At 44.7% G+C, this 15926-nt stretch overlaps 1 protein-coding gene across 2 annotated transcripts in view; it reads right to left on the bottom strand.

Annotated features, from left to right (window-relative positions):
- Positions 1-15926, bottom strand: part of OLAH (oleoyl-ACP hydrolase) — a 183494-nt gene that overhangs the window by 67277 nt on the left and 100291 nt on the right. For both annotated transcript variants that reach the window (XM_085631278.1, XM_085631279.1), the window contains exon 4: positions 12905-13004. In XM_085631278.1, coding sequence (XP_085487404.1) covers positions 12905-13004 — 100 coding nt within the window. The remainder of the gene's footprint in view (positions 1-12904; positions 13005-15926) is intronic.

Below are 15926 nucleotides of genomic sequence, written 5' to 3' on the forward strand. Positions count from 1 at the left end.
CTCAAAGAGGGTGCAAATATGCACCAAAAATTCAATATATACACTGAAAAAGATGGCATTGACGAAGTCGGTCACTGCACATTGGTGCTTCAATATACTGGAGTGATACAAAAATGAACAGATTTTGAAGATGTTTTAATAATTTAGAGGTCTCGAAGTGTGAGAGGGTAGGGAGTATAGTAACAAAGCCATGGGCATTACCTAATATGTTCTTATTTATATCAGCTCTGTGTGGTCATAGTAGATACTCCTGACACATGGATATAATTGTCACAAAGGATTTCCTATAATGGAATTAATATCTATTAATGCCTAACTATTTATAAATTCCTGTGGTGCCATGTTTAGCCCAATCGGAATTCCAATATGTGCCCAATCGCTTCTATAGGGGAGCATACACACCTAATCCAGGCATGCGATGTCGGCTCCGTTGATGATTCCAAGACAATATATATGTTTCAAGAATATGTAGCTATGCCGTGGGGTGAGCGATTCTTAATTCTTTAGGTCCCAAAGGGGATGTCCCTATAGTAAAGAAATTTAGTTGTGAAGAAAACTTTGTGGTGGAGTTACCCCAACACACTGAGCAAAATGATTACATAGCTCTCCGTTTTTAACAGTCGAGTTGTGTATAGAGAGCGGCCTGTGACTCACGAGCATGGTAATAGTTATAAACTACAACCTGATTGTGTTTGTGTGGGTATCAACCCTTAAATATGCCCGTAGTATATAGAGAGCACAGCGTTTAACTCGATAGGGTTGCAATGGATGAGCCATGCAACCACTGATATAAATAAGAGCATATTAGGTAAGGCCCATGGCTTTGTTACTATACTCCCTACCCTCTCACACTTAAAGACCTCTAAATTATTAAAACATCTTCAAAATCTGTTCATTTTTGTTAGTACTCCAGTTTATTGAAACACCAATGCGCAGTGACCGACTTAGTCAATGACGACTTTTTCAGTGTATATATTGGATTTTTGGTGCATATTTGCACCCTCTGTGAGTATTAGTGCTCTAAACATATTAGGGGATGGTTTATAAGGAGATCATCTTGTATATAATCAGTACACTATAGTCTTATAGCATGAGTCCTTTCTTTTCTTGCACATTTTTGATTCTTTATTGATAATAACTTTATTAGAGTAATGTCAGACTTGCTTGTAAAACTCTTTATCACTTTTTCTATTTCTACCTTACGTTTCCCAATGTGAGTATGGGAAGCCACAAGGTATCTCATGCACAAGGTTTTCTCATGGCACGAGCCTCTCCTGGTGGTAGTTTGTCAACAAACATGGGTACTCTAATCAATTTGATTTTCCTACTCTAGTCCAATCAATACTCTTATATAACCCATAGCATATGGGCTAATGTAAATACAATTTATTGTCTGTATTCTCTAGGTACCCCCTGGTTGGTTGCGATAAACCATTCTATTTGGCAAGGTCCTGAAGAAGGTGGTTTTCCATCTGTTTCTACCACACCGAAACGCGCGTCGACCTCACTGTCAGTCCCTGTTGTACCAGTTCATCCGACAGGGTCGTGGAGATTAATTAGTTCTAAGTCTCCCCAAGACCCAAATATGAATGTTGGTTTTGGGTGATGTATGAATGTGTGCGGTTGCGACTGAGTGAGTTTGAGATCTGATAATTGTTTTGTATCATTTGATTATTCAGGGGTCCAGAGTAGTATGTTGCATTAGCCTGCAATGTGTTGGCTGATGTGCAATCATGTATAAAAAAAATACCAAATACAAATAAAAATGAATATATATATTGAATATGCTACTTACCAGTATGCATCTGTTCTTGGCATGTAGGGCTGCTGACATTCATATCTGTGCATAGATCGCCGCCTAGTGTTGGGTCCGGATGTTTGCACGTTGTTGTCCTGGAAGAGTCTTCGAAGTATCCTTGGATAGGTGACTCCTCCCCTGGACTACAGTGCGCATGGGCATCCTCTCCATCCTCAGATTGTTTTTCGCCATTGTGGCAGTGATGGAGTAGATACAGAAAGTGATGACCATGCTTGCAATAATTCTGAGAGCTGCAGCTGCGACAGGCGCCGGGGAGGAGGGAGGGCGATATGAATGTCAGCAGCCCTACATGCCAAGAACAGAAGCATACTGGTAAGTAGCATATTCAGTTCGAGGCATGTGGGCTGCTGAATTCATATCTGTGCATAGAATACATAGCAGTGCCCTCTATTGGCGGCGGCTACCCGTGCCAGCTGCAGCGGTCTGAAAAAGTGTTTTGAGAACAGCCTGTCCTACAGCTGCCTGCTGTTTTGACTGCACATCTACGCAATAGTGTTTTGTAAATGTGTGTGTAGTGGACCATGTGGCTGCTCTGCATATATCATGCAGGGGAATGTTTCCTAGGAAGGCCATGGAAGCCCCCAACTTGCGTGTTGAGTGGGCTCGTGGTGGAATAGTTAATGTGCGTTTTGCCTTTTGATAACAGATTTGAATACACTTAACTATCCATCTGGCTATCCCTGCTTTGGAGATGGCGTTACCTTTGTGGTGTGGGGCAAAGGCAACGAACAGTTGTTTTGTCTTCCTGAAGGGTTTAGTCCTGTCGATGTAGTACATGAGGGCCCTCCGTACATCTAGTGTATGTAATGCCCTCTCTGCAACAGTTTGTGGGTTTTGGAAGAAAACGGGCAGTTCAATAGTCTGGTTCATGTGGAACTGCGATATTACCTTGGGCATGAATTTGGGGTTGGTACGTAGTACGACCCTGTTGGCGTGAACCTGAATAAATGGCTCTTGAACGGTTAGTGCCTGGAGTTCACTAACTCTTCTTAGGGAAGTGATCGCTACCAGGAAGGCTACTTTCCAGGTAAGGAATTGAATCTCGCATGAGTGTAGAGGTTCAAAGGGTGGACCCATCAGGCGTGTGAGGACCAAGTTGAGGTTCCACATTGGAGCCGGTGGGTGACTAGGTGGAATGACTCGTTTGAGTCCTTCCAAGAATGCTTTGATGGCAGGCACTCTGAAGAGAGAGAGGTGCTGCCTGGTTTGCAGATAGGCTGATATTGCGGTCAAATGGACCCGTATAGAGGTGTACGCCAGATTGCATCGGTATAGGTGTAAGAGGTAACATATGATGTTGTGGATGGATGCGTCCAGCGGGTTAATGTCATTATTACCGCAATAAATGACGAACCGTTTCCATTTGGCTGCATAGCAAGCTCTTGTAGTGGGTCTCCTGGCCTCCTTGATGATGTCCATACAGTCAGGTGGCAGATTGAGATAGCCAAACTCTAGGACTTCAGGAGCCAGATCGCCAGGTTCAGCTGTTGCGGATCTGGGTGCTGAACCTCTCCATGGTTCTGCGTCAAATGCGCGGGTTTGATCCGCAGCCTTTGATGCGGTACCACGGAAAGTTCGAGGAAGGTGGTGTACCACGGCTGGCGTGCCCACGTGGGAGCAACTAGGACGAGTGTCAGGGAGTGTTGTCGGAGTTTGCGAGCCACCAGCGGTATCAACGGTGCTGGAGGAAAAGCGTACGCAAATTTGCCGGACCAGTTCATCCATATCGCATTGCCCTGCGACTGCGGGTGTGGGAATCTGGCGGCGAAGCTTTGGCATTTTGCGTTTTCGCTTGTCGCGAATAGGTCTATTTCTGGGTGACCCCACTGCTGGAAGTACGGTTGGAGTACCGATGGGTGTAACTCCCACTCGTGCATCTGGTGGCTGTGTCTGCTGAGCAGATCCGCCATCTGGTTGTCCTTGCCGGGGAGGTGTTCCGCCATGAGGAACATGTTCCTCTGAATGGCCCACTTCCACATGCTCTGAGCCAGATGAGACAACTGTGGAGAGTGTGTCCCTCCCTGCTTCTGTATGTAGTACATTGCGGTCATGTTGTCCGTCCGGATCAACACGACCTTGTTGCACAGATGTACTTTGAAAGCCTTCATGGCCAGGAAGATTGCCATCAGTTCCAGAAGGTTGATGTGCATCTTCTTCTGTTGTGTCGTCCATAGTCCCTGCACTGTGTAGTGGAGTACATGAGCTCCCCATCCCTGGAGAGACGCGTCCGCTGTCAGTACTATTTGTGGAACAGGCTCTTGGAACGGTCGGCCCTTGCAAAGGTTTTGTGGATTCCACCAATGCAGAGAGTTGTATGCCCGACCGCTCACCAACACTAGGTCTTTCAACTGTCCTTGAGCCTGATTCCACTGACGTGCTAGGCACTCCTGAAGTGGGCGCATATGTAATCTCGCGTGCGGGACTATGAAGATGCAGGAGGCCATCATGCCTATCAACTGCATAAACACTCGCGCTGGAAGCGAGTGGTTGGGTCTGAACTTGGAGATCAGCGCTTGTATGCCGTTGATCCTCACTAAATTTGGCTGAGCTGTGGCCGCCAGAGTGTCTATAGTCGCACCTAGGTACTGTTGTACGTGTGCGGGCTGGAGATGAGACTTTGGGTAATTTAGTGAGAATCCCAGACTGTGAAGAAGGTGAATGGTACGGGACACGTGGCTTGCACATTGCTGGGCTGATCTCGCTTGAACGAGCCAGTCGTCTAGGTAGGGGTAGACGTGTATGTGCTGTCTCCGTAAATGTGCCGCCACCGTAGCTAGGCACTTTGTGAAAACCCTGGGCGCTGTTGTCACTCCGAAGGGAAGGACTTTGAACTGATAGTGCTGCCCCTGAACAGTGAACCTGAGGTATTTTTTGTGTGAGGGGTGGATGGGTATGTGAAAATACGCATCCTTGAGGTCCAGTGATGCTAGGAAGTCTCCCTGCTGGAGAAGCGGAAGGACTTGCTGTAGAGTGAGCATGTGAAAGTGCTCCGAAAGAATGTACTGGTTCAGGGGTCTCAGGTCTAATATAGGCCTGAGCGACCCGTCCTTTTTTGGAATTAAGAAGTAGAGGGAGTAAACCCCCGTGCCCCGCTCGTGGACGGGTACGACCTCGATAGCGCCTTTTAGAAGCATACTTTCTACCTCTTGCTGTAAGAGCGTCAAGTGCTCTGAGGACATAGGACGGTTTCTTGGTGGTATTGTGGGTGGAGTGGAAGTTAACTCCAGACAGTAACCGTATTTTATAATATCTTTGACCCACCTGTCCGTGGTGATGGAGTTCCACGTGGACAGGAACCGTTGTAGCCTTCCCCCGACAGGTGTTATGTGGTCGGGAGGAAGGGAGAGGGCGTCACTGCTTGTTCTTGGGGGAGGACCTGGTGTTGCCGTAGCCACGTCCTCTGCCCTTGGTACTGGAGCCACGATAGCCACCTCGGGTGTTCTTATCGTAGGTGGTCTGCGTATTACCCTTGTTATATGTTTGTTGTGACCCCTGTCCTCTGCCTGCTCCCTTGTTTCCGGGGCGACGAAAGGAGCCGCTCCGAAAGGACTGAGTTTGTAGGGCGCCCATGGACTTTGCAGTGTCCGTGTCCTTTTTTATCTTCTCGAGGGTGGCGTCAACCTCAGGCCCGAACAAAAAGTCGGGGTTGACGGGCTGATTAAGGATATTGTTTTGTACCTCAGGCTTGAATCCTGAGATACGTAGCCAGGCGTGACGTCGTAGGATGACGCTAGTGTTGATGGCCCTGGCAGCCGTGTCAGCAGCGTCTAGTGCACATTTGATGGCAGCATTTGTGAGTAGCTGTCCCTCTCTGATAAGGATTTCTGCACCTTCTTTGTAGAGGTCAGGGAGGTGTTGAAGGAGTTGCTCCATTGTGTCATAGTGCGCCCTATCGTAGCGAGCGAGGAGCGCTTGAGTGTTAGCTATGCGCCATATGCTTGCAGCTTGTGCGGCAACTCGCTTGCCGGAGGTCTCCAGCACCTTGGACTCCTTGTCCGGGGGAGGAGCGTCACCCGTTGTCTGCGAGTGTGCCCTCTTGCGGGCATTCGCCACAACGATGGAGTCGAGTGGTAATTGTCCTCTGATGTAAGTAGGATCCCCAGGTGCTGATCTGTATTTCTTATCGATCCTGGGGTTTATCACTCGTGCCCTGGTGGGTTCCCTGAAAATGTCAGTGGCTGGCTTAAGGACCCCCTTCAACATTGGCAGAGTCTTTACATGTCTTTCTGAGGATGCAAAGGTGTCCATTAGAAAGTCATCTTCGATGATATCAGAGTGAAGCTGTACATTATGGTTGTTCGCCGCCCGTTCAATCAGAGCGTTGAACGCCGCAGTATCCTCTGTGGGTGACGTTTTTGCCCCATATAGTTGTGGGTCCTGTGCATCAAGATGTGCACTGGGGTCTGCAGGGTCGCCCCAAGTTTGGTCAGGGTCCTGCTGGTCATCAGGGTCCGTGTCCACATGGTAGGGGACTTGTTCACCCATGTAGTCCTCCAATGCATCCGTGTCGGAGCGTGTGGGGGAGGCCCGGTGTGGATCCTGGTAGGGTGAATGAAAGGGTTCATACAGGAGAGGTTCTGTGTCCACAGGCAGCTTCCTCTTTAGCGGGATCCTGAAAGGTTCCAATGGCGGTTCCGAAGTTATCCTTCGGTCGTGGAGAATCATCCTGCCAGTGTCGGCGTCGATGACGCGTGACGGAGACGGCTCGACAGGCGTAACCGCAGTTTTGGTGGCCTGTGTCCTGAGTTGAAAAGCCTTCGGGATTGTGGATGGAGGCAAGCCGAAGGTAATGCTGGTCGGCACCGACGAAACCGCTGGATCGATCGAACCCGACTGGTCCTGGAGGGCAGCCTTGGTTTTGCAGCCTGGCATTGCGCCAGGCCGTACTCGGGGCGCCTTAGAGGTCGTGGCCCCCGCCAGGGTCGTCGAGGCGGCTGCAGATATCTTCTGCGCCCGTGGTGCATCGAGCCGAGGTGCGGAGATCACCGTTGACGTCTTCGACACGTGAGGTTTCGGTGTCGTCGAGGGAGTGCTGCGAGGCGTAGCAGGCGGGACGGCCCTCGGTGTCGGTGGCGTCGACGCCGGTAACCGAGCAGGTTTTTCGGCGCCGATGGCCTTCCTCCGTTTGTCGACTCCCATGTCGCCCGTCTCGAGTTCGGCACCGAAGTCCCCCTTGGTGCGGTCGGTGCCGACACGGTGCGCCGGCGTCGAAGGTGTTGAAGGCCTCGATCCGACTAGCGCCACTTTCAGTTTCGGTTTCGTAGGAACCTGAGCAGCTTTCGGTTTCGGTTTCGTGGAAGGGAAACCAGCTGGCTTAAGCGGTAATGGCTGCCGCTGAACGTCCGAGGCCGGGCCCGAGGGCGGGGCCGAAGGACTGCGTGATAGGTCTCGGGTAAGGCCCGAAGGCGATCCCTCGACCGGAGCCATAGTCTGTGGCACTGGTGAATTCTCGGTTTGAACAGGTAGGCCTTGTTCATCATCGGAGCTACTCTCTTCGGCCCCTAAGGCCTCCTCGTCGTCTCCTACCTCGGTGTCGTCTTCACCTCTGTGGAAGAGTGACTCGTCGGCCTCGTCCGATCCGGGTTCTTGGTCGGAAACGGGACTGGAGGGTAAGACTTCTACTTCTTCGACGTCGTCCGCGTCGTCGAAGATGTCAGCTGGGGCCGGTGCCGCGTGCTGCGCTTCGAGCCTCGCCGCTCGACGATTCCGCAGAGTCTTCTTTGAACGGAACCGGGCACAGGCCATACATGTCGACTCGTCGTGGTCCGGCGAAAGGCATTTGTTGCACACCGGATGGACGTCGATGTGTGGGTACTTCGCATTACATACCGGACACCTTTTGAATGGCGTCCTCGATTCCATCGTCGAAGTAGTTGATGGACAGGTAAATGCGAACAAAGTCGGTGCTGAAAGTTAGTAAACTAACAGAGAGTATCGAAAACCGATCGATAAACAGTACCGACGCGAACTAAAGGCCTTGTGGCCTCGACAAAATTTTTTCCTAACTTGAGCTAAGATAGCACATCCGAACCCAATGGCGGAAAAAAACAATCTGAGGATGGAGAGGATGCCCATGCGCACTGTAGTCCAGGGGAGGAGTCACCTATCCAAGGATACTTCGAAGACTCTTCCAGGACAACAACGTGCAAACATCCGGACCCAACACTAGGCGGCGATCTATGCACAGATATGAATTCAGCAGCCCACATGCCTCGAACATTGTTTTACAAAAAATTGAGAAAATAATTTATTTTGATATAACTGTTTTGATTAATAAAACGATGATGAACAAAATATATTGTTGGAAGTATTGAATTGCTTAGACATTGTGTACAATAATGTTTAGCCCACACTAGATTTTTTCTATATAGTAAAAGAAATAGAGGTTGTGAGGGAGCTTGTTTTGTACATTTATTCTCCTTGTTGTTTTCCCCTCTTCTCCCTGACCTTACTTTTCTTTAGAGGGGGTCCCCCTTGATAGCATTAAAGTTTACAAAGCAATGACTGATGAATTTAGGCCCACAGGGGAACAGCAACTCCTTATTGCTTTGCGAAAACCTTTTCATGCCATCTCATCCCCAAACATTGCTAGATGGGTTTGGTGGGCGATGAAGGAGGCTGGTATTAATACCTCAAAATGTGGCACACACTCCACTACGGGTGTCATGGCATCATAAACCTTCTCTTTGGTGGCTCGCCTGGAGGACATTTTGAACTCTGTAAACTGGTCCTCGGATTCTAGATTCGAATGTTTGTACTTCAAGCCTGTGGTAGATAAGGCGTCTCTTCTGGTCAACAAGCTTTTAATAAGCATAATCCTCACCACCGGTCCTGACACAGAATTAAAATGTTCCTAGCTTTTATAACAGAATGTTTCAATTCTATTAAGGATGCAGAAGCGACTCTAATAACTCAGTGGAGGAAGGGGTGGGAAGATCAGGACTGGCGGAGAATGAACCCTACGCGGGAAAGAATATAGGGACCTACGAAAAAACCTAAAGCTATGGAGCGGGACACATTATTGAAATCTTTTTAAACCCAAGGCCAATGACACCTGACTTACTACCCCAGAGAACCCCAGAATATACAGTACCTGAAGGCCCCCTGGAGCGACAATACTCTCACACTTCATGACATAATTGAGTGGGAGTCCCCAGAGGGAAGATGACTGCTAAAATACACACCATCACTAATACCCATACACCTTTAGGTTTATTGGCAGCAACCACACTATCACGACTCCTCCTTTCCATAGAACGACACGATGTATGCAAATCGTGAGGATGTCTAGTTTTGGGGAGGGAGGGGGGAGGGGTTACCTTTAGTTTACAGTACACATTACAAGTATTGTAAGGACGCAGTTCATGAAGATGTGCTTTACGAACTACAACGTCAACTCTCCTAATGAGGATGGATATTATATACTATTGTTAATAAGTTTGCTGCTACGGTGAAATGTTTTGATATCTATGCTTCTTCTAAAAAGAGGAAGGTGTTTTGGTTTTTTTGCATTGAAAAATGCAATAAAGTTTGTGGAAAAAAAACAAAAAATAAAACAAGGATGCGCAAGCGAGGAGGATCCCACCCAGGATTTACACCATTTCCCACCCGGACTGGCAATTCAGATGTACCTCTACAGAAACCTTATGGGTAGTAAGTAGAAATTTGTATTTGCTGACGTTCTGTGGATTTTATGTTTTTTTTTTTTAATATTATTTTTATTGGCATTTATGGCAATTATCACAGTACGTTATATGCATTTCCAGATCAACAGCAGGTATATGGTTCCTCGGCCGTAGACAGTCAACTTCAAATTATTAAAATCAACATCAATAAACATGCAATCATCCTTCTCCAGAGTTCAATTCATTCCAGCTAGCAGTTCTTCAGCCTTTAACAACCCTTGTCTATCGACTATGGAGATATAGTTCCATTGTAGCAAAGTATTCTGTGGGGAGTCACTAAGTCCGGCGTCTGTACCATCACTGTTGCTCTACCAAGCCCTGTGTGTGTCACATTCGTCTCAATATAAAGCCATGAATGCAAATGAATAAGTAATTATCCAATATAACAAAAACTTAAGGCATCTAGATAACTTTAGATGTCAATCCCAACTTAGGCCGGGAGGCAAGGAAGGGGATCCAGGAGGGTAGCAGGGGTCGAAGGAAGGGGGAGGGAGAACCAGAGAGACCACCCAGGGCACCCCGTTCCCCAGCAGGCCCTTTCTCATCCCATCCACCTGGCATCTGTTATTTAAGCACTCAGCGATGCCTGGGCCTGCGCTTAGTTTTCCCTTGCCACTCGCGGAATGCCCATTTCGGAGTTCTCCGTCTGCGCGTCCAAAGGTAGTTTGATATAATGTTTAAGATGGCTGCTGTCAAAATTAAAGCGAAGAAAGAAAGCATAATCATTGCCTCCGCATCTTTAATAGAATTGAAACTTTCCATTACGAAAGCTTGGAAATTTTTAATTCTTCTGTAAACTATATTTTACTATTGTATATTATATGTTCCAAGACTGACATGTTGAAAGACCTGAAGAGATGAAGCTATTAGACCTATAAAACACAGAATGTTTCATACTGTCTATTGTCGCATAGATCTGGAGCTAGAGAGTGCAGAATCCTATCTTTCGAAATAAAAGTTCTCATTATGGAGGTGTCAGTTTTTGTCAATTTTTACTTTTCTTGATTACAAGACAGTTCTGTCTGAATCAAAGTATGTGCAGCCAAAAGATGCCTGATCTTGAGTAAGAATATTAAGCTCTATTCATGCAATCAAGGTAATGCCTAGTTCATAATTTGGCTAAGAATTAGTTTTATTTCTTTTACAGAAAATAATGGGAGATTACCATTTGCCTTTGAATTCCAGAGCCATACAAAGCACGATTATGTACACATCCTTTTGTAAAATTTCAGATTTGAGAAGATTTTTTTCCCCAAAGAGGGAGTTTAGAAAAATGAAACTGGCAGGCTAGGCTGTTTGTGAGAGGTTACAGTCTTGACATGAGTTGCGACTAAGCTTCCACACTGCCCAAACACCGAGACCTATAACGGTACACCAAATTTTTCTAGGGACACATTTGGTTCCCTTTTGGTAGACTGACCTGAGAAGCATGGCAGATCTTCAGAGATAGTTTTTGTGGAGTATGATGTATAACAAACCAAATCCACAATACAGGTAAAGCAATAAAGGAAATATTCACATATGCAGCTGGGCACCAAAGCCTGGGTATGCACCAAAATCATTTACATTTGCAAATGCTACATCGTGATTCATAGAACAGGAATTAGTGAAATGTATGCAAGTGAATTCAGCGTGTGAACGCAGGATGTAAGCCATATGGTGGATTATTGCAGTTGTATGTTTAGGGTGAGAGGTGGAAACGACGAGAGGGGGCAGGGAGATGTAGCAAACACCCACAACATTGTAATTACTCAAGTATTCACAAACATTTGCAATAGATTTACAACCAGCATTTACTTATCCAAAGCCACTCTACATTCTTTTTGCAGTTTGACCAATTGCTAGAACACCAAGTTTTTACAGGGAGTGTAGTGAGGGTCTCCAAAGAGAGAAATGGTCTATTGTATTGAAAAAAGGAAGAAGTTAAGATGAACAACACATTATGAATACCCGGGAATGTGGAATTGTCTGCTGACAGAAAATGCATTAGTTTAGTCCATGCATAGGTCTACAATTTGTGTAGATTCAGTGTTCTAAGCATTGTGCTTTTAGTGAATAATATAAAAGCTGTAAATCAATTTATATTGAAGGTTAAAATAAACAAGCAGTACATGCTTGGCATTAAAATATCTTTGCGACTCAAGCTCTCTAGGACTTGAAGGTCGAAACCAAGGTGAATGGAGATGGAATTAAAATAGGCAAATGGCCGCAGGGACGAAAATATGATTAAGTAAAAAAAAACTGTTCTAATACCGAACATTGGAAATCAGTTGTTTAATGCTTATGGAAAGGAGACGGCTATAATGCACACAAAAACGATAAAGTCCATTTATAGAAGTCTTTAAAGTAAATAGAGGCTGACCTACACTAGTACACTCCCAGACTCAAGTTAGGGTGTGGGACGGTCACGGATTTCCCTTTCAGATGTGTTTTTGAAGGAAGAATCTTCTCATTGAATCAAAGCAGGTTGCTGCATCTTATGAGATGACATCAAAGTCGAAAGCAAGACATACCCGGAGAAGCAAAAACCAACATAAAGAAACGCTGCAGGCAGGAGAAGGCACCTTTAGGTTATCTTAGGTGTCACAATTTTCCAGGCTCAAAAAAAGGGAAGGTGTTTTTCCTCCATTGAAGATCAAACCTACAAACCGCAGATGACAGACAGATCTCTACAACAGAAGCTTTATAATAAGTCAATATCTTTACAAAAAGTTGCACAGTACAATGAATGTAAGCAGTTTTGCTATATACTACTCTGTGAGAGAGTTTAATATTAGATTCATACAATGCTTTAACAACTTTGCACTAAAGATATCTTATAAAAGAGTAAGTCTTTGTACGACCTTCAAATGTATTACTCACCTTAGTAGGGCTATTCAGTCTACAAAAATTAAAATATTCAACATGTATATTACAAGTACCACTTCGATTAGAGCTAAACCATTCATATGAAGATTTGCGATAAAAGGACACATTAAAGTTCATTTTATTACAGCACTTTAAACAATGTAAAATGCACAAGAACATATCTATTTCGTGACAGATAAAAAAAAAAAAAATCAATTGCTATTGTTCCATGGACTATAAATAACCATGAGCCCTATTAAATTATGAGTCATTAGCTTTTCTTCTGTTACATTTACATCAAGCCAAACCATGATTTAGTTTGTCAGGTTTACACCCATACACTGTAAGCAGTTATCCTAACTGCATTAAAAGCAATATCCACCTTATTTCTGGTCAAGGGAGGAACTAACAAATTTCTGAAGTTCAATAGTCTAGCTTAAATTTGTTTAAAAGCTGAAGCAAATAGTTGTTATGTGTTCACCGTAGGACTTCCTATTCAAGAAGAACAATTAGATCATGAAACATAAGAGATTCCCAAAAACATTTCTCTTACATGAGGGGCAGACGCACCGGATACAAAAATATGTGTTGGTTCAAGGCTGTGACTCTCTTTCAGTTTTAGGGCAGTAGCAAAACAAGTCAGCGATCCAAAGCTGTAATAAATACAATTAATATAGTTAATTCTTGATACACAGCTATTCCAGTTAATTCACAAAAGACAATCCTGTGTTCCTCATTGTAGCAATTCTATCCCACCTAGTCAACACACGGTCTCCTCTGGCTCATTCAATCTGCCCAATTTCTAGACATCCACTCACAAGTGAAATGAACTGGAACCTGCTTTGCCCAACTATTGAAATGTGTGGTTATAGCAAGCAAAACATGTGAGCCCATCCCTCTTGGTTTGACCTGTCTCCTGCAAAAACCTTGCATGCCACTCAACCAGTTACAAATGTTCTGCCAACTGGTGGAGAATTGAACTTACTCTGAAGATAACATACTTACAGTAGCTGAGGCTTCATCTTTTGTCTACATCAGCATAGCCTTTCTCAGAAATCACTCACACTTCCCTAAGTTTGCAGCAATAGTAAAAAATAATGTGCTTAGCAAGAAAGCCTGCACTCAAAGAGCTGCTTCCACCACATTTTCATAGAAAAAGGCTGAAAGTTCAGCCGAAACTCGTTGTCTTACCGATCGTTAATGGTATCGCTAAAAGAATAAAACAAATAATGGAATTAACTCCTTGAATGCCGGTTTTCTTGCTGAGAACTATTTGGCTGAAAACACTTTGAACTTGTCAAACCGTGGGATTAGCATGCCCGCTTTTGAAGCACTGACTGTGATTTGGAAGCTCCTCAGAAAGTAGCCTTACAGATATGGAGTTATTGCAAAAATAACGATGTGTGCCTAACGAGACAGTGAACACTGGCCTAAAACTCCAGTGCCACTCTTTAAATAAAGGGAACACCAAGCAAGCAGTCTGGAAAAGACTATCAGGACAAAGGATGCGCAGTACGGCACCAGAAATCCTTCACCAGAAAGAATGTGCCTATTATTGTGTAAATATTTCCCTGGGGACCATGTTACAGTGCTCAAATACTGTTCCCCACAGTCCTGTGCAAGAGTTCATTTTAAGGTTTGCTCTGGATTCTACAGCAAAAACAGAGGGCACTAGACAAAACTCTTAAATGGACGGACTGAAAATGACCATGGCAATCCCATTAACAATTTGCTACTTCATGTCATATACATTCTAATAGATCTTAGTACCAGTCAGAGCTTCTTCAGAGGAGGACTAAGCTGTCAGTTGTACTCCATAAAAATTCAGCAGTCAATGGGGACTACAAATATCATTATCCCTACTATATTTCTCATCTATGTTTAGGAGCTGTATTAATCAAGTGCGGTTAGCCAGTTCTAAGGATGAAGCCTACCAAAAATCACCTCTTATTTTAATTACTCAAAGTGAAATATACCTCACTCTAAATAGGAGATGGGAGACTGGATTGATTAGATCAAAATAAATCCTTATCTTCATAAATATTTTCAGTAGTCTCATATATTCAATGTAAAATCATCAGCACACACAAGCATAATTACTTACCAAAAATGTTTTTGTTTAATTTTTCTTTGCATTGTAAATAATTTTCTCCTCACAATAAATAAATTAAAAAAACACAAAAGAGTTTGCATGATTCATCAAATCTGTTCTATTCATCATCAATGTCCTCACAATTTCATAACACCACTACATTTAGTGAACAACATGATATAATTTTTTTAACATTACCGCAATAAGTTAAAAAGTTATCCGAAACAAACCGCATATCCACCTCACCCAAGAACACAAATGTTTGACTAAATATATTATTAAAATTCCAACTGATTCAGAAGTGCTCACTGACTCATATCTGGGAGAGCTTTTAGCACCCCTAACATCCCTAATTTAAAAATAGGTTCAACATTGTTTTGGCCCTTGTATTGATTTTGCTCTGCCTTCTTTAGGACAAACACTATTTCATCTCACAATTCACTTCTGCATTTTTCCAGACGAAAAAGTTACTTACCTTATTCATGCTTTTTCTGGTGGAAACTCTATCTAACTTCAGATTTCTCACTATTTGAATATCCCCAGATACTAGACTGGACCTGGAAGATTTAAACAGCATTGCTCCCATGCGCTGGTAGGTGTTGCTGTGCAGCTCCTCGCTGACTTTGGTGCACCAGGAAGTGACATTGGAGCCACCTTGCATGTCGAAATCGGCACTCTAGGATGCAGAGCATCAACAATGAACACAGGTACCAGCGTTAAGATTTTAATTTAAGACCTTTTTAGGTGGAAAAGGAGACCATTCTACAGAATGGGGAGGCAAGAGAATGTAGAGGGATCTGCAGTTCAAAGACACCATCCAGTCGTCTGGATTAAGGGCGGACAGAACATGGCCAACATGCGCATCTTTAATTTGTCCTTCCACAAAAAGATGCTCAGAGGGCAGAAATCTAAAATTTGTTGAAAGCCTCCTTACTTCTTCGGCATGAGGAAATAGCGTGAGTAACAATCAGTTCCTACTTCCAGGCCTGGAACTCTCTCTCTATAGCTCTTTTGCCCTAAAGAGCCTGTACCCCTTGAAGCAAGATGGACAACTGCTCCTTTGATAGCTGCTTTGATGAGGGTCACAAATGAGACAGGTCAAAAAGTAAAGGCAAGGCATAGTCTCATTGAAATATCTGAAGGCCCCATCTGTAGGATATTAGATTTTGCCACCTTGCAGGAAATGTCTGATCCTCACCTTCCTGTTGGTCGTGTGGCACTAAAACCAAATTAAAGCAGTTTGGCAGCAGTAGCCATAGGGACGGGTGACTGCGAAGTTTGTTGCCCCCTGTGGCCTGGAGGTTGTTGGCTTGATCCCTGTCCCCAAAAGGACTGGGATGCATGTTGTGGGATTGATGTGCCTTGGAGCTTCCAGAACACCAAACCTCGACAGTAGCCCTGAGAGGGTAAATACTGCTGAGGAATTTGTCTAGCAGGAGCAGAAAGGCACATGAAACACGCAACAGTCCAGCTCTCTTTAAAG

The sequence above is a fragment of the Triturus cristatus genome, chromosome 10 (assembly GCF_964204655.1).
Source record: "Triturus cristatus chromosome 10, aTriCri1.1, whole genome shotgun sequence".
In the NCBI taxonomy this organism is placed as follows: domain Eukaryota; kingdom Metazoa; phylum Chordata; class Amphibia; order Caudata; family Salamandridae; genus Triturus; species Triturus cristatus.